At 39.8% G+C, this 24578-nt stretch overlaps 1 protein-coding gene across 19 annotated transcripts in view; it reads left to right on the top strand.

The window, feature by feature from the left end:
• The window catches only part of DST (dystonin), a 448713-nt gene that overhangs the window by 319270 nt on the left and 104865 nt on the right, over positions 1 to 24578 (top strand). For all 19 annotated transcript variants that reach the window (XM_014537311.1, XM_005863309.2, XM_014537308.1 and 16 more), the window contains 10 exons: positions 524 to 757; positions 1411 to 1677; positions 2404 to 2952; positions 4003 to 4179; positions 14150 to 14273; positions 17325 to 17533; positions 18118 to 18435; positions 19386 to 19552; positions 21126 to 21282; positions 22187 to 22313. In XM_014537311.1, coding sequence (XP_014392797.1) covers positions 524 to 757; positions 1411 to 1677; positions 2404 to 2952; positions 4003 to 4179; positions 14150 to 14273; positions 17325 to 17533; positions 18118 to 18435; positions 19386 to 19552; positions 21126 to 21282; positions 22187 to 22313 — 2329 coding nt within the window. The remainder of the gene's footprint in view (positions 1 to 523; positions 758 to 1410; positions 1678 to 2403; positions 2953 to 4002; positions 4180 to 14149; positions 14274 to 17324; positions 17534 to 18117; positions 18436 to 19385; positions 19553 to 21125; positions 21283 to 22186; positions 22314 to 24578) is intronic.

The raw sequence follows: 24578 nt of genomic DNA, 5'->3' as shown, positions 1-24578 counted from the left end.
CACTTACATAACATAAAAAAATCTGATATATTCAAATTTATATAGTTTATATACTGAATACTTTATTGTTCAATGTTTTCCAAACCACATCTCTTTGTTAAACATGAAAATCTCACATATTTCTTTAATGCTGTTTGAGATTTCAAATTATCTATAATAATAAAAGCATAATATGCTAATTAGACCAGACATCCTTCCAGACGACCTTCCAGACAAAGCCGGGACTGTGAAGGAAGCCCGGGTCCTGGGTGCCTGCCGGTGGGTCCCAGGTGCCAGAGGGAAGCCGGTGCCGACAGCCAGGGGAAGGAAGGCCTACTCTTGCACGAATTTCGTGCATTGGGCCTCTAGTATTAAATATTGCAATTGAAGTAAACCAACTCAGTGAACATACTGAGTATGCTCTTTCAGTCTATGTGTGCTAGACTCTCCTTCTTTGCACAGACCCTCTTTTAGAATTACAACATTGGAAAAGTTAAATAGGTAGCAATCTACTAAGATGTTTTTTCCCCTTTTGTGTTATAAGGAATTACAGAAAGATATGCAAGGAAGTGCACAGGCATTGGCAGAAATAGTGAAAAACACAGAGAACTTCCTGAAAGAGAATGGTGAAAAGCTGTCACGGGAAGATCAGGCTTTGATTGAAGAGAAACTTAAGGAAGCTAAGATAAAGTGTGAACAACTCAATTTAAAGGCGGAGCAGTCGAAAAAGGAGCTGGAGAAAGCTGTGACGACAGCAATCAAGGAAGAGACGGAAAAGGTCCTTATTCAAGCATGCGGTGCACTGTGGCTTTGTTGAAAGTGATTAGGATCATAGCTTCTTGATTCATTAAGTGAGGTCAGGCTAATTCTGGGTTTCCACGGTTGTCATTGACCAAATTACTACAAAAGGTTTGAAGAGCTGGCTTTGCTTACCTTTTCTACAAAGTTTAAGTGGGTTTCTGAGACTTTCTACTTGTGAAGTATGTGAGGACTCATTAATTGCTATAGTTAAAATTTTGGAATGTGTTTTAAGAACAGTGGAAACTTCAGAGTAACTTCCTATTCCTCTAAGGCAGCGGTTCTCAACCTGTGGGTCGCGACCCCTTTGGTGGTCGAACGAGTCTTTCACAGGGGTCGCCTAAGACCATCCTGCATATCAGATATTTACATTACGATTCATAACAGTAGCAACATTACAGTTATGAAGTAGCAACGAAAATAATTTTATGGTTGGGTCACGACATGAGGAACTGTATTTAAAGGACCAGAAGGTTGAGAACCACTGCCTAAGGTTTAATACCAGTGTGTTCCGTTTTCAATGCATGCCCACTCTAATTTTAAATGATCTAATATTTACTTTTGGGGATGTCTTAAAACTGACATCTGGGCCCGTATTCAGAATACCCATTGTCAACGCCCTTCTCCCCCCAGGTTGCAGCTGTGAAGCAGCTGGAAGAGAGCAAAACCAAAATAGAAAACCTTTTGGACTGGTTGTCACATGTTGACAAAGACTCAGAAAGGGCGGGGATAAAACAGAAACAGGTGATTGAACAGAACGGGACTCATTTCCAAGAAGGTGACAGCAAGTCGGAGATGGGAGAAGAGGACGAAGTTAATGGTAACCTGTTGGAAACTGATGTGGATGGGCCGGTTGCAACCACTGAGGAGAATCTGAACCAGCAATACCAGAAAGTTAAGGTGTGTTGTCTTCACCATAATGATGTAAAATCCTATTGTCGGGTCTATAAAAGTTCTATAAAAGATAGGAACAACTTGGCACCTGTGCCATGTATGGGTGGTTGTCTCCATTTTCCACATGCAGGAAACTGAGGCCCAGTGGAACTAGTAGCTACAGTATTCTTTTTTATCATGTGTTCCTCTAAGTTCACTGGGCTTCTCAGAATCTACATTGTTCTTGCTTAACTATTGTGATAGTGTTTATAATTTTAAAATTACAAATTTTGTATTCTGTTGAACTGTCCTTTTAGGATCATGTCATAGGTAAGTATTATACCTATTTGCTCAGTAATTAGGTAAAGACATTAGCAGTTACTTTAAGGTGTTGTGAGGAAGCTGTGAGTAAAATGAGGTCTGACTGCAGGTGCTTGTTTTAGGATTGGAGGACAAATCTGTTACATTTTCCCGAAGCTTCTCAACAGCAGTCCGTGTCCTATGTGATTATATGAGTACTTTCAAGGAGATTGGAAATCTTAAAAAATAAGATTAGAGTACCTGAAATGTAGCATTTTCTATTCTGAAATTTACCAATAAAAGGCAAATACTGTGCATCTTGAAAAGGTTTATAAGAAGCAAGTTGTCTGTAGATCATCAGAGTTTGTAGGTCCTGAGGCAACAGAGAGCTCCCACAACCTCAGAGTAACCCCTTCCCTGCTTTAAAGTCACAGTGTCTCTGTTTCCCCATAGGCCCAACACGAGAAGATCATCTCTCAGCAGCAAGCCGTCCTCCTGGCCACTCAGTCTGCACAAGCCTTGCTGGAGAAGCAGGGTCACTATCTCTCTCCCGAGGACAAAGAGAAACTGCAGAAGAACATGAAGGAACTGAAAGCGCACTACGAAACTGCACTGGCCGAGTCGGAGAAGAAAATGAAGTTAACACATTCTCTGCAGGAGGAATTGGAGAAGTTCGACACGGATTATGGAGAGTTCGAGCACTGGCTGCAGCAGTCGGAGCAAGAGCTGGAAAACCTGCAGGCGGGGGCAGATGACTTCAGTGGTTTAATGACCAAACTGAAGAGGCAGAAGAGCTTCTCAGAAGATGTTATTTCTCACAAAGGCGACTTGAGGTACATCACAATTTCTGGAAACAGGGTGCTGGAAGCAGCCAAGTCTTGCAGCAAAAGAGATGGCGGTGCCCAGGCCGACCTGCATAATACTGACACTTCTGCCGCTCACAGAGAAGTCCAGAGCAAATTGGATCGTGCCACGGATCGGTTCAGGTCTCTCTACTCTAAGGTAAGCTTATTTTTTAAGGGGAAGATCAATCTGTGATTATAGTTTTTACTCTATTCGCTCGACTTTTGTTTTGGAATTAGAAATGAGAAACCTAAACAACTGAAGCAGGGAAAGTAAGGTAGTTTTATCTTATTCAGTCTTATCCATCTTCTTTACTTCAGAAAAGTATGTTTCAAGATTAGGAGTCTAAAGTAGTAATAGTAGTTGTTATTATTACTATTACTTTAGTTTTGAGTGATTTCTAGGCAGCTCTCTCTCTTAAAACTCAGTAATACTCGGTTCTACCACCAGGTGGCGTGCATGTTTTGTCTCCAGGCAAACAGTGGCTTGCTAATTTTCACAGCCTCTCAAACTTGAGAACTAAAGTTTCATCTCAGATAATTCCCTTCACAAACACTGCAAGTGTTTGTTTTACAGATGTATTTGATCAGTGCATTATTTTATTACTTAATAACTCACAGACTCCTTCAGCTTCTCTTATTCCCTTGGACAAAACACAAAACTAAGAAAACATTTCCCTGTTTACTATATAAGCTGAACAGACTGGCCAAGTTGCACAAGTGATTTGAAGAGCATCATTTACTCTTGGTCTTGGCTTTATTCTGATGTAGATTGTTTGCCCTTCTGGTGTTAATTAATCTTGTGCAATGTATAGAGGTGACTCATTAAGGACCTTGAAAACCTTTCCATCACATACATATCTAGACACCTGGTGTATAACACTGAGTGGGAATGTGCTCTGGTAAATCTGCTGCCTCTGACGATTGATATCCAAACCTTTCACTTTGGATCAAGACTCAGCCCTTGAAAACATGTCTTCAAATGGGTATAAATTTAGGACTATCTCCTCATTTTTATGGTACTTCTTGATTTTGTTAGAGGATGCTTCTTCATATAAAGGAGAAAAATCTTAGCCCTACAGTTTCAACTCACATTGGTTGAAGTCTGGTGCTTTCTAAGTTATAGCATTCATAGGTGGTAAGATTATTTAACACAAATAAAAATGGTAGATTTTAATTCTCCACCCTTTTTCTCTTTTGATATTTTTAGTGCAGTGTCCTTGGGAATAATCTTAAAGACCTGGTGGATAAGTATCAACACTATGAAGATGCTTCATGTGGACTTCTTTCTGAGCTCCAGGCCTTCGAGGTCACAGCCAGCAAACACTTGTCTGAACCCATTGCTGTGGACCCTAAAAACCTGCAAAGGCAGTTAGAAGAGACCAAGGTAAAGAGAAAAAGAGAGAGAGAGGATGGGGACCCAGCCCTTCATTAGTCTTACTGAAAACCTTTCACTTCCCCACAGTTTTGTGATAGTTTTACCTGAAAGTGGAACAAAAGATGAGAAAAGTATATTTCTCCCTCTAGAGAGGGTTATAACTTTAGTTTTTAGCAGTCTATTTATTTTCTAACTAGAGGCCTGGTGCACAAAATTCGTGCACAGGTAGGGTCCCTAGGCCTGGCCGGTGATTAGGGCTGATCAGGGCCTTCCGGCTGCCAGCTAGGGCCCTCCTTCCCTGGCTTCCAGCTGCTGGCCTGGGCCCTCTTCCCTGGCTGCCGGCTGGTGCCTTCCTTCACTCTGTGCCGCCCCCTGGTGGTCAGTGCATGTCATAGAGAGCGATCGAACTCCCAGTTGAACTCCTGCAGGGACAATTTGCATATTAGCCTTTTATATATATAGATGAGATTATTTTTCTACTGCTGTTTAACTGGGTTGACATTGCTGTTATGGCTGATTATCTGCATCCCACCACTCCCTCCCCTCCTTCCTCCACAAACAAAAACCAGTATCGTCTGGGCCACTTTATACATATTTATTTTGTTTATTGTTTTTCTCCACCTTTAGAATTAAACTCCATGAGGGCAGGTGTTTTTGTTTATTTTGTTCATTGCTATATCCCCAGCACCTAGAAGCACTTAGAACAGGATCTAGCCCATCATAGGTACTAGATCAGTGTTTCTCAACCTTGGCTGCACATTAGAATCACCTGGGAATCTTTTTAAAATCCTGATTTCTGGGCCTCATCCTCCAGAAATTCTGTTTCTTTTCCTCCGGAAATTCTGTTTCTTTGTTACTAATGTTGTGGCCCCACCCCATAACAAAGAAACAGAATTTCCGGAGGATGAGGCCCAGAAATCAGGATTTTAAAAAGATTCCCAGGTGATTCTAATGTGCAGCCAAGGTTGAGAACCACTGTACTAGATAAATATTTGTTTAAGAATGGACAGGTAGAAGGGAGGAAGGGATGTCACTGTCTCATGTGGGCTCTGAGGATCAGGATTGTGTTCCTACTGAATGTTCCCATGATCCATAGAGATATAAACTTTCGTTATTAATTACCTAGCACAATTTTCAAAAAAACCTACCTGCTCTTTAAAAAATTCAGTGGATAGAGCGTCGGCCTGCGGACTGAAAGGTCCCAGGTTCGATTCTGGTCAAGGGCATGTACGTTGGTTGTGGGCACATCCCAGTAGGGGGGTGTGCAGGAGGCAGCTGATCGATGTTTCTCTCTCATTGATGTTTCTAACTCTCTATCCCTCTCCCTTTCTCTCTGTATAAGGTCAATAAAATATATTTTAAAAAATGCAGGCTTGATGTGGGACTTGCATACCAACAGTGGCAAGGAGAGTCTCTGCTTCTTAAATTTAAAGCATATTTTTACATCCTAATGTAAGGGGAAATCATTATTTTTAATTTATTTTTTATTGAATTTATTGGGATGACATTGGTTAATAAAACTATATAGGTTTTAGGTATATAATTCTACAATACCTCATCTGTATATTATATTGTGTGATTACCATCCCAAGTCAAGTCTCCTTCCATCACCATTTATCCCTCCCCTTTACCTTCTAAGAGGAGATAATTTTTGAAGTATCTTATTCTTATTCCAAATGACCAATTAGTTTGAGTTTGAAAGTTTAATTTCATAAATCTATTCTGTGATTCCTTTTAGCAGGTGAGCAGCAGTATTATTGGCACTGGAGCTAGAAAGTGAACACTATATTGCCAGTTAAACAACTGCCTTTCAGAATCCAGTTGCATCTGTTAGTTACAGAATTAACTAGGAAAACAGGTACCCTACTGAGTGAGCTTAACGTTAGGTATTGCCTGAGACTGGTGACTTCTGGCTGGAAGAAAGCTAAGTCATCCCCTTGGATGAAATGTGGTAGATGAAGTAAGACCAAGGCAGAAAGAAGAGGGATGGAGGTATGGGATGAGAGGAGGGAGGAGACATGTGGGGAGGTAAGGAGGATGGGGGCCCTGCTTTTTTCCTGGGCTGGAGAGTTTACCTGTTCTACATTAGGCACCAGGGAGATGTCTCGGACAGTTCAGCTTCCCTATGTTGATGTAGCCTCTTAGTGCAGTGATGGCGAACCTTTTGAGCTCGGCGTGTCAGCATTTTGAAAAACCCTAACTTAACTCTGGTGCCGTGTCACATATAGAAATTTTTTGATATTTGCAACCATAGTAAAACAAAGACTTATATTTTTGATATTTATTTTATATATTTAAATGCCATTTAACAAAGAAAAATCAACCAAAAAAATGTGTTCGCGTGTCACCTCTGACAGGCATGTCATAGGTTCGCCATCACTGTCCTAGTGGTTGCCTCATTCCTTTGGGTGTGCCTTTTTAACACTGTGTTTTGTGTGTGTGTGTGTGTGTGTGTGTGTGTGTGTGTGTGTGTGTGTGTTTTGTTTTTTAAATACGGTGGCAAATTATTTTTTTTTAATCCTCATCCTGGGATATGCTTACAGATTTTAGAGAGAAGGAAAAGCAGAGAGAGAGAGAGAGAGAGAGAGAGAGAGAGAGAGAGAGAGAGAGAGAGGTGAGAGGTAAGAGGTGAGAGGGAAACATCAATCAGTTGCCTTGATCCTCATCCTGGGATATGCTTACAGATTTTAGAGAGAGGGAAAAGCAGAGAGAGAGAGAAAGAGAGAGAGAGAGAGAGAGAGAGGTGAGAGGGAAACATCTATCAGTTGCCTTACTCCCCTTTACCTTCTAAGAGGAGATAATTTTTGAAGTTGATAATTTTGAAGTTGAGCGGTGTATGGGAGGATGCTCCAACCAATGGAGCCACACCAGCTGGGGCTTTGCTTTTTTCTGTTTTGTTTTGTTTACTCTCTCTCTTTCCCACAAGCACAGAAACAGATGTGTCTTCATTAGGTTTCTGATTCTCACTTGATAACTTGTCTAAGGACAGTGTATGTGGGAGGGTTGGAGGAGATGCTATTACATAGAGGCTATTGTTTTGGTAGGCAATGCCAATAGCTTAAGATAATTGTTAAGACTGCCTACATTTAATCATATAGCTAAGTATTTTTAGTATAGGAAAGTATAGAAAACAACAACAACACATTTTAAGTTGTATCTGTATTAGGAAGATGATTATACCCAGTGTGAAAGTAATTTTTTTTTATGTAACTAGAGGAAAAAAAGAAAAGGAAAGGAAACCCAAAAGAATGTGTGGCTATTTTAATCAAGCAGAAATGTGAATTAATTCTAAAACAGAAGAAAACTTACCTGACATGTACTGCGGAAGATGATTCCTCTAGTTCTAAGGCAGCTGAGGAAGTATAAGAAGAAAAGCAGCATCTCAGAGGAGAATGAATTCTATTAAGCCACAGCATCGTTTTAAAAATTAAATGTGTGATTAAAGTTGTTCCTGGCACCTGTAGATGTTTTCCTCACAGATGATCTCAGCCTGCAGAGAGGATAATTTTTATGAGAATGAGGCAGTCTCTATTTCTTTCAGTTCTATTAACAACATTGAAAAGTTATTTTTCTTTAACTATAATATAAACACGTAAGACTACTACAAAAAATAGCCTTTTCTGTGTTTATAATTCTAACTTCTACTTATATTTAATTGTATAATAAATGTAAATGGAGGAAACCCAGTTGGCTCATTTGAAACATTTCTGTCTAATAGCATGTTGTTATCAGCATTATTATTCAAAGAACTGTTTGCTGTGTTGTCAACAATCTGTTATCACTGGGCTATAATGACATTCCTCAAGTTGTGCTTCTAGGGAAATCCGCAAACCCTACAGAATTTTTGCCCCACACGAAGCACAGAAAGACAGGGTTCCGGGACCACTCTGGAGGCCCGGGTCTGGGACCAGGCTTGGAGCTCGGTCATGTTGACTGACAATGACCACCTTCCAACCTTTCCCCGATCTCTGGGATGGCCGTAAGTCAGGAAGCTTTTATGAGTTGAAGTTCCCAGGTTCATCTTTTTCTGGCCCAGGCTGGAGACCAAGGTCATGACCTTGCAGTATTCTCTGTCCCAGATACTTCTTTCATGTTTTAACTCATTGAAATCCATTAAAGACAATATATGGCACTTTAATTTGAAGTTTTTTTTCCCAACGTAATACTATCAACCATTATTGTAGCTCAATTAAAACCTGATATCATGTTAGGAATGAAAAACTATTGACTCTCTTGGACATAAATAGGAGAGAAAAGGCATGGAATGTTTTGAAGAGAAGAGGTGAAGGAGGGATGCTTCTTTTGTCAGTCATTTCTAAGTTTTAAGCTGGTAGCAGGGCCATCCTTGGTCCTGGATGATTTTATAAAACCATGACAGCTTTTACATGCGTTTGCTTTCTGGTAGACATTTATATGCTAGGCCCATTATTGGGTTTTGTGAAGACACAAAGGTATTAAAACCCTACCTCTGCCCATCAGGGAACTCACATTCTTAAAAAATAATTTTTTTAGACTTCAGTCTGGTTATAGGTAAAGTCCCTTGAGGAATTTCTTATATAATCCTTTCTGTAACTAAACTTGTGGGAGAATTTCCTAAACAGGTTCACTCTGCTACTGGCTCTTTGGCCTCTGGGAACATCTGTAGGATCTGGTGTTCAGTTCACAGGTCTCTGGTTAGTCCCAGTTTGGTTGTCCTTCTGGGGTACACACAACTGCCTGTATATCATCACAATTTCTTGGATATGAAAATAAATCGAGGACATTGTTGCTATTGGCTTTAGGCATTTTTTGTTGTTGATGAAAGCTGAAATAGAAGAGGATCTTTTAAAGTCTTACACCTGATATCTTTATTTATTTACTTATTCACTCACTCATTTATTCCAGAAACTTTTTTTCTAAATATCCCTGTATTATTTCTTAATTTTTAAATTTATTTTTCTATTAGTTACAAACAATATTACGTGAGTTTTGGGTGTACAACATAGTAATTAGACACTTATATAACTCACGAAGTGATCACCCTAAGTCTAGTACCCATTTGACACCATACATAGTTATTACAATACTAGAGGCCCGGTGCACAAATTCGTGCATGGATGGGGTCCCTCAGGGTGGCCTGCAGGGATTGGGCTGAAACCTGCTGTCCAATGCCGCCTGCTGCTCCTACTCATCCTGCTGCTCCCACTCATCCTGGCCCCACTGCACCTGCCATGGGCTCATGCCCAATTAGTCCCGATCGGGAGAGGCTAGTGCCGCCGCAGCAGCACTCACCAGCCGTGAGCCCTGCATCTGGCACCCTCCCGAGGGGATTCGCCTGTGGGATTGGGACAAAACTGGCTCTCTGACATCTCCTGAGGGGTCCCGGATTGTGAGAGGATGCAGGCCAGGCCGAGGGACCCCACCAGTGCACGATCGGGGTCGGGGAGAGACCACAGGAGGGCTCCAGGGCATGTCTGGCTCATCTTGCTCAGTCCTGATCGGGACCCCAGCAGGGCTCCAGGGCATGTCTGGCTCATCTTGCTCAGTCCTGATCGGCCGGACCCCAGCAGCAAGCTAATCTACTAGTCGGAGCATCTGCCCCCTGATGGTCAGTGCACGTCATAGCGACTGGTCGACCAGTCAGCTGTTTGCCCCTGGTGGTCAGTGCACGTCATAATGACTGGTCGATCCGTTGACTGTCTGCCCCCTGGTGGTCAGTGCATGTCATAGCGACCGGTTGAGCGGCCTTAGCATATCATTAGCATATTATGATTTGATTGAACAGTCTACAGGTCACTGGATGAACAGACACTTAGCATATTAGGCTTTTATTATATAGTACTAGAAGCTCGATGCACGGAATTCGTGCAAGGGTCTCGGCCCTCACAGCCTCAGCTGCCTTGGCTGCCTCAGCCCTCGCAGCGCCAGCTGCCTCGGCCCTCGAATCCCCAGCTTTGTCTAGAAGGTTGTCCAGACGATCGTCTGGAAGGGTCATCCAGACAGTCATCTGGAAGGTTGTCCGGTCATTCTGCTGTTCAGTCTAATTAGCATATTAACTCTTTATTTTATAGGATTATTGACTATATTTCCTATGCTGTACTTTACATCCCCATGACACTTCTATAACTACCAATTTGTATTTCTAAATCCCTTCCCCTTTTCCACCCATTCTCCCAACCCCACCTCCCATCTGGCAACCATCAGTTTATTCTCTATATATGTTAGTCTGTTTCTGTTTTGTTTGTTCATTTATTTTAGTTTTTATGTTTCACATATAAGTGAAACCATATGGTATTTGTCTTTCTCTGATTTATTTACTTAGCATAATACCCATTAGGTACATCCATGCCGTCACAAATGGCAAGATTTCATGCTTTTTTTATGGCTGAGCCATATTCCTTTGTATACATGTACCACATCTTTATTCACTCATTCGTTAACAAATACTTAAGTTGCTTCCATATCTTGGCTATCTATATATATAAAAGCCTTAGCGACCGTTACAACTGAATGACCAGATGACTGGACGGTAGCTATGATGCGCACTGATCATCAGGGGGCAGACGCTCAATGTAGGAGTTGTCCCCTGGTGGTCAGTGTGCTCCCACAGCTAACCTCCTGCGGCCAGCCAACCTCCTGTGGTCCCTCCTCCCGGCTGGCAGGCCCCGATTGGCCCCAATGGGGACTGGATGAGACAGCCCCGATCAGCCCCCATCGCCAGCCAGGCCGAGGGAATCCATGTGTGCATGAATTCGTGCACCGGGCCTCTAGTTGTAAATAATGCTGCAGTGAACATAGGGGTGTATATATCTTTGTGAATTAGCGTTTTGTATTTCTTCATATTCCAGAAGCTTTTATCAAGGCCTACTATATGCCAAGCACTGGTCTAGGCAGTGATAATGGAAATCTGAATAGGAAAAAATGCCTAATTCTTGAGGACGTTATAGTTTGATAGAAGAAACAAATAAATACATTGATATTTAGTGGGTATTTATGGGAGCTCCTGGGTGGAGTACTTACAACTAGGGTTGGGGAGAGTTAGGGAAGGCTTCCCAGCTGAATTTTAAAGAGTGAATAAGAGTCAAGCTGAGGATGATGGGGGGTAGGTTGCTGGGAAGGTTGGTATGTAGAGATGCTAAGGTATCTAGGATGAGCAAATAGCTAAGAAATAGCTGTGTTGTTGGACATTTCTGGAACAGAAAGTAGAGAATGATGACATTGAAGATAGAATTAAGGAATAGCTTTCACTGGACCTTTAATAGCATGCTCAAGTTTTTGCCTTTTATTGTGAGTGCAATAGGGAGCTACTGTAAGATTTTAAAGAGGGGAGTGATATACATAGATATGTATTTTCCACAGAACACATTGGGGGTCTATAGCAGGGAAGACATTGGGTGCTTTTTCCAGTTAAGCAAGAGATTATCTTGCAGTGATCCAGAAATACAAAGCGGAAGTCTGATTTTATAAAAAAAGATACATATATATATTAAGCAGGTAAAATTGTTAGGTCATGATGGTTGATTTGCATGTGAAAAGGAGGATTGAGAGTCGAGGAGGACCCTCAGATTTACTACTTGGGTAATAAGATGCAAACCCAGGAGGAAGTACAGGTGTAAAGAATGAGATGATGGGTTCAGATTTAGCCTTTTGAATTTGAGGTGACTGTTTACACCCAGATGGAAACATTCAAGAGGCTGTTGGAAACCTGGGCCCATGGCCAGGGATGAGTTCATCTACAGTCGGACATATGGGAATTAGAATTCGAAATCCAAATGTGAGACTAGAAGAGGAGCTTGAATACCTCAAGTGAAATCAAAGCCAAGCATGGGGCCGTGTGGCCAGGCAGCCCATTTAGACAGAGGTGTTAGGAAGGCAGGGCCAGACTTCTGGCAGACTTACCTATGGTTTCCATCTCTATCTCTTCTCTCCTCAATCTTGCTGTTGTTGACATGCATCTGCTCACTCAGCGAACTCCAGGGACCTCTATTCAACAAATTAAAGGTTACATTATCCTTTTGAAGCAGTTGACAGTTAACTGTTTCCACCTTCTCTTCTTTTAAACTCTGGGGACAGAATCCTCTGGGCTCACTTCCATGTCCCTGATGACCTTTGTTCCATCTCTTTTCCTCTCCTTACCACTTACATCTAAATACGCTCCATGATGCTGCACGGCCCCCTTCTCTGGTGTTTCTGTGCTTTCTCCTTTCACAGTCTCATCGTGGGTCCTGACCTCCAGGGCTTCAGGTCTAGTTCTAGCCTGTGTCCAGAGTCGCCCCCATTCCCAGCTGTGATGTTTCTTTCTACGTGAGTGTCCTGAAAGCACTTTGCAGCCACACATTCCAAATAGATGCTCCTTTGCACCTAAACTTGCTCCCATTTTTGCTTATGAATCCCATTAATTACCTGGGCTCAGAACCTTTGGGTACTTCTGTCCTCCAGCTCACAGCTTGTCCCTTGCACCTGCCCTCTCCAGCAGTGATGTCCAGGGGCACATTCTGTGATGATGAGAATGTTCCTTGATCTGCTCTGTCCCACATGGTAACCACCAGTCCCACCTGACTACTTAGGTCTTAGAGCTTTGGATGTGGCTGAGAAATTGAGTTTTAAATTTCGCCTGATTTCAATCGATTTAAATTTAAAAGCCACTTGTAGGGAGCAGATACCATATTGGCGAGCATAGCTTTAGATGATCGATTACCAAGTCCTGTGGACACCTCCCAGCTCCATAACGAGTTCTACTTTCCCGGCTCAGACAGGCGCTCACCGCCTCATGACTGCTGACTTTGCCCTTAACCCAGTGGTTCTCAACCTTGGCTGCACGTTAGAATCACCTGGGAATCTTTTTAAAATCCTGATTTCTGGGCCTCATCCTCCGGAAATTCTGTTTCTTTGTTATGGGGTGGGGCCACAACATTAGTAACAAAGAAACAGAATTTCCGGAGGATGAGGCCCAGAAATCAGGATTTTAAAAAGATCCCCAGGTGATTCTAACGGGCAGCCAAGGTTGAGAACCACTGCCTTAACCGGTGTCCGTGCTTCATTTCTTTCCCATCAAATTTTTCTGCACAGCGTCACAAAAGTAGCCTTCCATCAGACAGCTCTGAGCATGCCAACCCCTTCCTCCAAAGCCTGGAATAACTCCCTGTTGCTGCCGGATAAAATGCAAACTCCTCAGCCTCACATTGGCGACCTTTCAGTCCTATTGCTATTTATTCAGCTGCACACACTCTCAGACTGGATGGGACCCTCATTTTTCCCTCGGATGCTTCTGTTGCCATCTTTGTTCATCCTACAGGGAAATGTTCTCCCTCTCCACTTCTGTCTGCCCAAATCCACACTTTCTTCAGGACCATCTCAATGCCTCTCTCCAGTTACTCCTCCTCTCTACTTCTGGTAGTACTTTTTTTACTCCCTTTTGGCACTTTTCACTCCTTGCTTAGACTAGAAGATCCCTGTGGGGAAGCTTCATGTCTGTCTGATTTTTGTGTTTTTCACAAAATGTAGCAAGATCTTTTTAAATATGTTAGATGTTAAGTAACCTTTATTGAATTAACAGAAAAAATATGACTCAGTAGTGACTTAGGATCTGCTTCAAATAAAAGCCCTGACTTGTATTTTTGAGTAGAAATGGTCCCAAGGTTTTCTGTTTGTTTTTATTTATTTTTTTATTGCTGGTGGTAGTGGGAGGTATTGTACAAAGCAGAGAAGTGGGAGTTGAGGAGCTCAGGCTAAGGGTCACAGGATCAGGAAGCAGGCCAATTATCATGAACATATGCTCCAGGTTTATTTCAAAAGACTGAATTTGTATTTTTCCAACTGGTGATGGTTTTGCTAGCGCCACTTTATAACTGGCTTTATTCTAAGAATTCTGGACTAAGTTTATAATGATGAAAAGTTTACTCTGTCCAATTTACCTTTATCTTACTGTAAGTCATTTTTTTCTTCATATTGGAAAACTACTGTTTAGTCCTGAGTGTAATCGAAGCATTCGATCCTTCAGGCTCTGCAAGGACAGATATCAAGTCAGCAGGTGGCTGTAGAGAAACTGAAGAAAACAGCCGAAGTGCTTTTAGATGCCAGGGGATCTCTACTTCCAGCCAAGAATGATATTCAGAAGACACTGGGTAAGTGCTCATGTCCTTGTTTCCTCTCAGGCAATTTCTAAGAGGAGGGATTCTGATAGACAGGCAGAAAAGGCTCACTGGTGTTTATTGTCATTTACATCTCTTCCCTGTGAAATAATGTTTCTCACTCTGGTGAGAATATTCCTTCTTTGGCAGGAATATTTCAATCTGGAAAAGGGGGCTGTGTAGTTTGAAAAGAATGTACTTCAATTTTAATTTTGTATTTAGACAATGTAACAGGAACTTTTTACCTAATAGTCACCACAGAAAGTAGAAGTTCCCAAGATGAGATTGGGCAGAGCTAGACTCTCAACCTGTGGCCAAACAGACTCTTGGGGGATCTGTCTCTATCAAAGGCAGGAGCATGGATTTAAGAGGTTGAGAGACCAGCAGATGATTAGATATATGTTTCCCCCCCCAAAGGGCACATGAATTAAAATCTGAATAGAAATTTTAGCCAAAGAGAAGGAAGAAACATTACTCTTCTAAAACCACTGTATAGACAGGAAAACTATTTTTTCTTTCTTACAGAGATCCAAACTCTTGATCTTGGACCCCATCAAATGATTTTTAGTATACACCCTCATATACGCATATATATTGATCAATTACATACACATATTACTATCGTATCCTATTACATGTACTATAATTATAAAACACAAAAATATGAAAGTTTAAAGTACAAGACAAAAATATAAATGGGAGTTCTTTTTCCTATATCCCAGTGTACTGTCTTGACCTCATACTGCTATAAGGATTTGGGCATAGGGACTTAGAAGAGAAAGAAAGACTGTATTATATGTACTTCTGTTATTTTTAAGAGGCGTTTTGACATTTTTTCCCATTGTTAATCATACATAGTTTCACTGTTATTAGTTTCCAATCCATATGTTACATTATTTTAAGACTTTAAAACTTCTCTCTGGCAAAATAATTTTCTAGGAATATGTGTAAGTACAGGGTGGGGCAAAAGTAGGTTTACAGTTGTTCATATGGAAAACAATACAATAATTAACAAATAATAATAAAAGAATAAACTGTTTCCTCTACTCACAACTATAAACATACTTTTGACCCATCCTGCATATTTGAGATTTAGAGGAGTTTCTTAAAAAATCAACCACTTAAAAAATAAATAAAAAATTTTGGTACATTTTGTTCTGTACCTTGTTCTAAAATAATTTTTAATTACTAAAAATCAAGAATTTACTTCAGTGACAGTATTTCATCACTAAGAAATTCAAAAATACCAGTCAGGCTGAAATTGTATTAATTTTATTAAGATAGCTGTTTTTTCCAGAAATCACCTGCCGTGGTTGAACAGGTAGCTGATGGTACCCTGTGGATGCACAGAGCCGCCCAATGGAGAAGCAGCTCACCTGCCAATCACGACCTGTGATTCAGAACATTTGCTCTTGTGACTTTCAAATGAAGGCTCATACTTAACCCATTGCTTTTGTTTTCTGCTGGTGGCACCTCCGTGCTCATTAAATGTTGTCCCTCTCCCCCATCAGCATTCTCAGGGGCTTCATTGCCTTTCAGTGACAGGAGCCATTGTCTCTCTAAATCAGTGGTTCTCAACCTTGGCTGCACATTAGAATCACCTGGGAATCTTCTTAAAATCCTGATTTCTGGGCCTCATCCTCCGGAAATTCTGTTTCTTTGTTACTAATGTTGTGGCCTCACTCCATAACAAAGAAACAGAATTTCCGGAGGATGAGGCCCAGACATCAGGATTTTAAGAAGTTTCCCAGGTGATTCTAATGGGCAGCCAAGGTTGAGAACCACTGCTCTAAATCATCTGAGAGTCTCAATTCAGTTAAAATTCATCAAACTGTGTTCTCATGCTATAACATTAGAACAATTAAAAAGAAATATTGTTTGTTTATATGGATATGTTCCCCAGGCCAACCACAAGCATGTAAGAGATTTCATTTTTATAGAGATACTTCAGTTCCAAATTTTCTTCTTTTGAAGCATTCTATAGTATATCAGACTAAAGCATTCGGAAATAATTAAAATACTTTTCAAATTCTTGGGGAAATAAGTGATAAATTAACAACTAACAACAGATTGTTGAGAGAGAGAGAGAGAGAGAGATAGATATTAAAAATTGTCCTTGGAACTTCTCATTCGCCTGCTGTATAGAATGTAAGGCATGAAAATGTAGAGCTTTACATGCAAGTAAAAAGTAGACCAGAAAGGTGTTTTTGTGTGTGTTTTTAAGCATCTTAGGTTGTTAGACTTGAAAGTAAAGTTAACTTTATTTGAGATAGATTAACTGTTAATCTTGTTTATTTTTCCCTTGTGCCTGGAATTAAACTTTAGTTTAGAAGCATAATCTCACCCTTCTCTATTTTAAATGGATTTTCATTGTTGTATGTTTTCTCAATACATTTGCGTTTAATTTTTGTGCATTTGAGTACTGTGCTTAGGATGATGACAGGGAACGGCAGGTGTGGAGTGGAGAGGCATCAATGAGGGGGAAAAGGGGACATCCATAATACTTTCAAAAATAAAGATAAATTTTAAAAAGTTATACGTGTGAGCAAGAGGGAGTGGGAGGGAATTTTTACACATAAAGGTTAATTCTTGACAAGTCCTTATGACTGTATATTGTTCATTGAGAGTGTAGCTTTGTATGAGTGCCAGCTTTTCCCTCCCATATAGTTATCAGTAAGTATGACTAATTTGACATGTCACATTGAAAACATGTATTTACTCCAAAGATTTGTTGATTAGACTGCTTTCATCTCTCTGGGGCAACTCAAAAGTTTATGTATCTGACAATGTTTTTTCCAAAGCGGATGATACACATATTTACTGTTTTAAAAAGTATTTGTTTTTCATTTTCCACAGTGATTTTTGCTTTCTTTTTTAATGTTTTAGATGGTGCCCTAATTGCACATTATGAATTTATCATTGAAACTTTTCTTTCTCTTTCCGATTTTGAGGTTGAAATGTTATGATTTCACCTTAGTGCAATTTTGACAAGGAATAGGGCAAAGGTAACTTTGTGGATAACATTTCCCGATCTCTTGGGACTAGATGACATCGTGGGGAGATACGACGATCTGTCCAAGTGTGTGAATGAACGAAATGAGAAGCTCCAGATAACCCTGACCCGCTCGCTGAGTGTGCAGGACGGCCTGGACGAGATGCTGGACTGGATGGCAGGTGTGGAGAGTTCTCTGCAGGAACCAGGCCAGGTGCCCTTGAACTCTGCTGCTCTTCAGGATGTCATCAGCAAGCACATTGTAAGTGACCAGGGAAAAAGAAAATAAATAATACCACTTTTAGATTAAGAAAACACACAGATAAGCTCCCAGGATACGTAAATTTAAGGATATAGAAAACCAGACATTTTATGAATATACCTGTGGAAAGTAGTGCTTGCACAAAAGCAGATGTATAGAATGATTTTTCTATGGCGTATAGGAAGAGTTTTTGTATCCTTTTTCATGCGTAGTATTCACCGTTTAGCATTGCTTCAGCCAGCTGCACGTGAGGTTAATCAGATCAATCTTGTTGTTGTCTAGCCTTTTAAAAATTAGGACCGTGGATAATCCCCAGGCTCCATTAGATCCCAGGGGTTGCTGAGTGGCAGCCACCTCCTGCCTCGCGCAGGCAAGTAGCCAGCTGTTCTCTCCTCTCCCTTGAAGAGATTTGGGATGGGATTCCTCAAGGGAGAGGTCAGACTTGTCAGTTAGTCCTGTCCGTTGACCTTCCTTAGTCACAGTTTGTTCAAGCTAATGTTGTTATGAACAGTAATTTTTTGAGACTCCGGGACATTATTTGTAAACATCCTTATAAAACATATGCCCTGTTGGATTCATTTCAGATGTTGGAACAGGACATCGCGAGTCGCCAGAGCAGCATAAATGCCATGAACGAGAAAGTGAAGAAATTTATGGAAACAACAGACCCGTCCACCGCATCCTCACTGCAAGCCAAAATGAAGGACCTGTCTGTTCGGTTTTCAGAAGCAAGTCATAAACACAAAGAGAAACTGGCCAGCATGGAGGAGCTGAAAACCAAAGTAGAACGGTTTGAGAGCCTCTCAGAAAAGCTTCAGACATTTTTAGAGGCAAAAACTCAGGCTCTCACAGAGGCAGATGTGCCAGGAAAAGACGTTACAGAACTGTCTCAGTATATGCAGGTATGCCTTCCGTAGTATTCACGAGCTGATCAAGCATAGTAACAATTAAGACAAGCTCATACATTTACTGGCAGAATTATAATTCACCGTCATCATTTCAGTTGCTGATGGATTAGTAAAGATCTCTGCTTTCCTTCTTTAAAAATCACAAACTCCAACATCTCCTTGAAGCCTTTGCTGGCTGGGCTTTTCACATATCATAGGCAATATAAGCTTCTTTTTAAAAAATATGTTTTGTTTTGTTTTAAAATATATTTTTTTATTGATTTCAAAGAGGAAGGGAGAGAGAAGGCGAGAGAGATAGAAACATCAATGATGAGAGAGAATCACTGATCGGCTGCCTCCTGCATGCCCCCTACCCTGGCATATGCCCACGAAAGGAATCTAACCCGGAACCCTTCAGTCTTTCTTACAGACATCCAAACTCTTTTGATCTTGTAATCGAAGATAAGCTGATGCTCTATCCAGTGAGCCAAACTGGCTAGGGCTAAAAATATGTTTTTAAAATTGGTTTCAGAGAGGAAGGGAAGGGGAGAGAGAGATGGAAACATCAATGATGAAAAAGAATCATTGATCGATTGCCTCCTGCACACCCCCTATGGGGGATTGAGTCCGAAACCCAGGCATGTGCCCTGACTGGGAATTGAACCCTGACCTCCTGGTTCATAGGTCTACGCTCAACCACTGAGCCAAGCTGGATGGGCAATATAAACTTGTTATGTACAGCACTCACAAAGGGACAGATGTAAAGAGTGCCTTTTTAAATTAAACGAAGCTTACTGTGTTCTTCTTCACACAGCCTGCTTGCATGTTTATTTATATGTAGAATACTGACCACGGGGCAGGATTATTCTAATGTGAGATTCTGGTCCCATACATACCTCTTGATGGAATATCTTTTGAAGATTTAGCAACATCTTACATTGATTGACTATCTAAATGCTTTGTAGGAATCGACTTCTGAATTCTTAGAACACAAAAAAGATCTTGAAGTTTTGCAGAGTCTCTTAAAGGAGATATCCAACCATGGCTTACCAGGTGATAAGGCCCTGGTGTTTGAAAAAACAAATAATTTGTCAAAGAAATTTAAAGAAATGGAGGATACCATCAAAGAAAAGTAAGCACTACTTAAGAAACTGGATTTTATTCTGCATGATACTAATTAGAATACATTATTTATATTTACTTATATAGAAACCTAAAACAATTTTGAAAACTTGTACATAAGCATCAACTTTATAAGTGCTTTTACATTAATATTTTTTTTGCAATTAAAATTAAATGTAGTTTTGTTAAAATATTTAGGAGGGAAATTCAAGACTTCTTACATAAAAGTAGAGAGCATTAATGTAAGAAAAATGTGGGGGTAGTGTATTACTGAAAATGACCTTAACTCACTATAGTGTCTGAAGCCTTTGGCAAATACCATTTTTTATTTGCAAAGTCAGAAATAACCTTGAAAAATACCTCATGGCTCATTGCTTTCTGGGCTCAATTCAGAAGCTGGCTTTTTTTTTTTTTTTTAAATAACAGTTTACTTTCTTAGGAGTCGTAGCTAATACATGACTCTGAACAAACGAGATCAGAAACAATAGAATGAACCTAAGTTGAGCTAAAAAGCTGTCTAGGGTTAAGCCTTGTGACTGAACTTTTATATTTCTGATCTCATGCTAGTTTAGAATACATAGTACATCTGGTCTTGCTAAAATTTATACAGAAGACCCCCCCAAAATAGAAAATAATTATTTCTCTTTCAAGTATTCGTTATTTCTTCATAATTCTCTACCTAAAACTGTCGACTGCTGTCTGAACTCCTCAGAGAGCTATATTTTCCATCTTGTCATACAACATTTAATTCACATATTACACAGAAGAAATAGTCTTCATTTTCTTAGGTAAACTCTAGGTTGTTTCTTTCAAATGGATTCAATTTTAAAACCATGTAGTCATCAGTAATTCGTCCAGCTGGAGTGGACTTTTATCTGCCAATATTCCACACACTTGCACATGTGCACATGTTACCCACATGTCGTCCATGTTCCACATGGAGCTGTCTTCACAGCTGTTCATGTGCTAGGCATGGGCCCTCCCTCCGAGGTGCTGAGGTACAGAAAGATCCATATAGTTAACCGTGGAGCTTCCAGAGTCTCTATAGGGAGGCACCCTTAAAACTTTTCAGTCACTAGGTCTTACCTCTTTTGGTGACTGAAATACAGTTGTGTTCTAAGGCACCTGCTTTTAGCCATCCACTAAAGTGGCTGTAGTATGGTGTAGGAACCACTAGGTGGCGGAACGTTTCCCTCATGGCTGTAATGTGTAAATGTTTCCCTCCTGGCAGTAAGCACCATATAAAGTGGACAGATCAAAGCTCATTGAATCTAAATAATGTTAAAACTGTTTATATAGCCTTAGAGCTTATGTAGCCTTATAGAGTGCCTTTACATATGGGTTACAGATTTCTTTATTTCTCCTAACTTTATCTATGGATCCTGCCTGTGAGAAATAGACAAAGAGATTTCACTTCCCACCTATAAACCTTTCCTCCTGTATCAAATGGTTAGAGTGTACGTGGGGGAAGATTTTTTTTCTTGATATTAAGCCTAATCTGAGAATGATTATTTATTGGTAATTAGCTCTTTGGAGCATGTGCTCTCCGTGGCTTAAATTCCTCAATGGTTTCTGTTACGTAGAAAAGAAGCTGTGTCTTCTTGTCAAGAACAGATGGACGCCTTCCAGGTCCTTGTTAAATCATTAAAGTCCTGGATCAAAGAAACAACAGAAAGAGTTCCCATCGTGCAGCCTTCCTTCGGTGCAGAGGATTTAGAAAAATCGTTGGAAGAAACTAAGGTGAATCATTGTATCAAATACTAATTTCTCATTTGCCCGTGTCAGTAATTAGAGGTTAAGATTAATCGTGGTTTCCTGTTATTTAGTATCATGTAAGTTAGAGCCTCATGCACGTACAACATATTTTGGTGATATTTGGAAATCAGGGAATGGGGTTAACCAATCCTTTTGAGGAATTAATTTGTGTGTTTTAAGAGATATATTAGTGAGTTGCTGACTCTTAAAGTATCTAAGTTTCCTTCCCCATCAAGTCTTGGCTTAGTTTCAGCAATTTTTTACACCATTTCTCATAATGTTAAGTAAAATAATCCCTCTTTAAGTCAGCATTTTACTGTAGCTTGGAGATGTCTCTATAACTAGTATTTGAAGGTAAAAGTTGTTTGAATCTCTAGTGCAAAGTGTACAAGTTTTTTGCCATTTGGGTCATCAAAACCTATGACCAGTTATGCCAGGTTTTATATTCCAAATTTGTAGAGGTGCGTGTTTTAAAAAATCCATTGAAATTTCAATGATTAAAACTTGCTATTAAATGGAATTCTGAATTCCCTTTAAAAAAATGTTTCCAGTACATTTCTTCTTGTAGCTTGACTGTTGCCTAGAATAGCTGTCCGTGCTTACAGTTGACAGTTTAGAACCTATGGCAGCGAGGAGTAGCTGACTGCCACGGTGGCTGGGAGCAGAATGCAGGCTGGACCCCACTTCCCTTCTCACTGCTACCAGCGCTAACCGTCACCTGGGCTGTCGGAGCAAGTAGGGATGGTGCCTTTTTCCTCCATCCACTCCCCCATGAATCAGGACCCACGATCATTATGGTTTTAAGTCATGTTTAAGAAATTTGGATTATAATGTGTAACTTCGAAAATATTAACAAAGACTGAAAAATAATGTGTTTTTATACCTCAAGAAATTACAAGAGAAGTGGAGTTTGAAAACACCAGAGATTCAGAAAGTAAACGACAGTGGGATTTCACTATGTAACCTAATAAGTGCCGTGACTACTCCGGCAAAGGCAATAGCAGCAGTTAAATCAGGTATGTGCTTCATTGATGTTCATAGCAAAAACCATAGGAATTGGGTCCACTCATGTTAATTCTATTTGTGTGTGTTACTTTTTAGATTTTAATGCATAAAATAATCTCAGCAATATGAAGGGAAAGTGACAAGAAAGATGGCATCTATGAACGTGCCACGGAAAAGTATCTGTACTCATCACATTTCAAATCCCTCTGTTTTATTTTATTAAAGACTGCAGCTAAAATGTAGCCAAATTAGTCTGTAAGAATAAGGAACAGCATATTGGGGAAGTGGAAAGATCACATTTCAATTTGTTGGGTTTTTTTTAACCTTAATTAATGGGGATGTTAAAATTCTCTTTGAAATAATTGATAAAGAAATGAGCCTGGTCTCCTGGGACAGAAGACGTGAGGGAAGGAAACAGGTTCTTTTCTGTAGAATGGACCTCTCATTCTATTCCCACCTGCTTTTTTTCTTTCCACGATTCCCAAAGAAAACAAGTATGTAGTTTAACCAGTGTATCTAAATCACAATCTTTTTCACTCTCCCCAATAGAAAGGGAGACTCATGGATGAATAGTGTTTCTAAAATTAATTTAGGTTGTGGGAATAGTTTTTAATTTAAAACATAATTATATTGTTGTCAATATCAGGTTTTCTTTTTAAACCCAAGAATAGACAGAAGGCAGATCGCATATCTTGAGTTTCTGAGAGTTTCTGTGGTTTATCTGTCCTGGCCAGCCCCCAGCTGTCCCCATTGTGAGAGACAATTCAGCTGGGCCTCTCGACCAAACATTTATTCCGCTCTATTAATCCCATTTCAGGGAACCCTCATATTATATATGGAGTGGTGATCTCTCCTTTCTCTCTCAATCAGACTTCCTGAAATGTCAAGTTTATTTTTAAGAAAAGGAATTCTATTGTGTTAGTTCTTTATGCTCACTTTATATTTGCAATAGTAAAAAAAATTTTTTTTCTATTCTTGATAACTCCTAAACATAGTAGGAATAAATCTTGAGCACCTACAGGCACTTCCATCTGAAATGCCTTTGTGTGTGATTTTTTTTTTAAAAGGACAAAATTTAGGTAAAGATTCAGATATTTAAATGTTTTTGTTTGTTTGGTCTCATTCTCATGTGGTTAGTTTTGGGATATGTCTCTGTTTTGGATAGGTAGCCAGTGCATACTTGAATGAGAAAGTCTAATTATTTATTTAACATTTTGATGATGAAAAAGGTACCCATGCTACATGTTTATATAATTAAAGAGAAATAATAATTACTGCTCACCGAGCCATTTCTATTTTGTAGGCAATAGGTTTACTGTGTTCAATTCTTACAGTGGTCTCACAAGATAGGTATTATGGTCCCCACCAATGTGGTGAAGTGGTGATTAATTTGCCCTGTCACACAGCTCGTAATTAGTGGGGCTGGGGTTAAAATTCAGGTGAGTTGTAAGCCAGAGCCCAAGTACTCAGAGCCACTGTGCTCTCCTCTCTCTGTGTTGACATAATGTGAGTTTAGTAATAGGGATTTTTTTTTTTACTTTTAACTTTCCTATCATGTCTTTTTACATCACTCTGCCTCTGTTCAACCCATGCAAACACTAAGTACCTGCATCAGACAATTTTCAATTCCTTAAGTGAGGCAGACGTTCTTTTTGTCTGTCAATCGTGTATGCTTTGTGCAACACACATATTGAGCGACTTCTGAGCTTCAGAGACTTTATCATTTGTCACTAAAGTAACTTTACCAACAAAGAAACTTTATCACAAAATTGTATTATAAGTGTATACTTAATGAGTAATGTATATACTCTAAATTTACTGAAACTAATGTTTAAGATGATCATGTTACATTGTAAGAACAAATTTTGTATAGAAGAGAAGATATGACTTGATCTTTAAATTTTGGATACTCGGTTTTGAAATTGAATCAATACAGGGTGTCCCAAAATATGTGTATGCACTTTGAATGATAATAAAGTCAGTGTTTATTAACATGCAGTTAATTTTCAAAATTTAAAAGAATCTACAGAAATAAATAATTTTTTTTGGTCAATGCCAATTTTCAAATTGATGACCCTTCAGGTCCAAAACAGGTCCTGTTTTGTGCTGATAACACAAAACAGTGGAATCACAAACATCAAGAATCATTTTGTTCAGTATTTATGCACCCTCAATTCATTGACTGTTGCTGGTTTTGTACCATAAACTTTATCTTTTATGTATTCCTCTAAAAAAAGTCTAGCAGCACTTCAAGATATATTTTCTTTGATCAAAGT

The sequence above is a fragment of the Myotis brandtii genome, unplaced genomic scaffold, assembly GCF_000412655.1.
Source record: "Myotis brandtii unplaced genomic scaffold, ASM41265v1 scaffold176, whole genome shotgun sequence".
Taxonomy (NCBI): Eukaryota; Metazoa; Chordata; class Mammalia; order Chiroptera; family Vespertilionidae; genus Myotis; species Myotis brandtii.
Note: the sequence above shows the minus strand (reverse complement) of the source record. Positions and strands in the feature narration are given on the sequence as shown.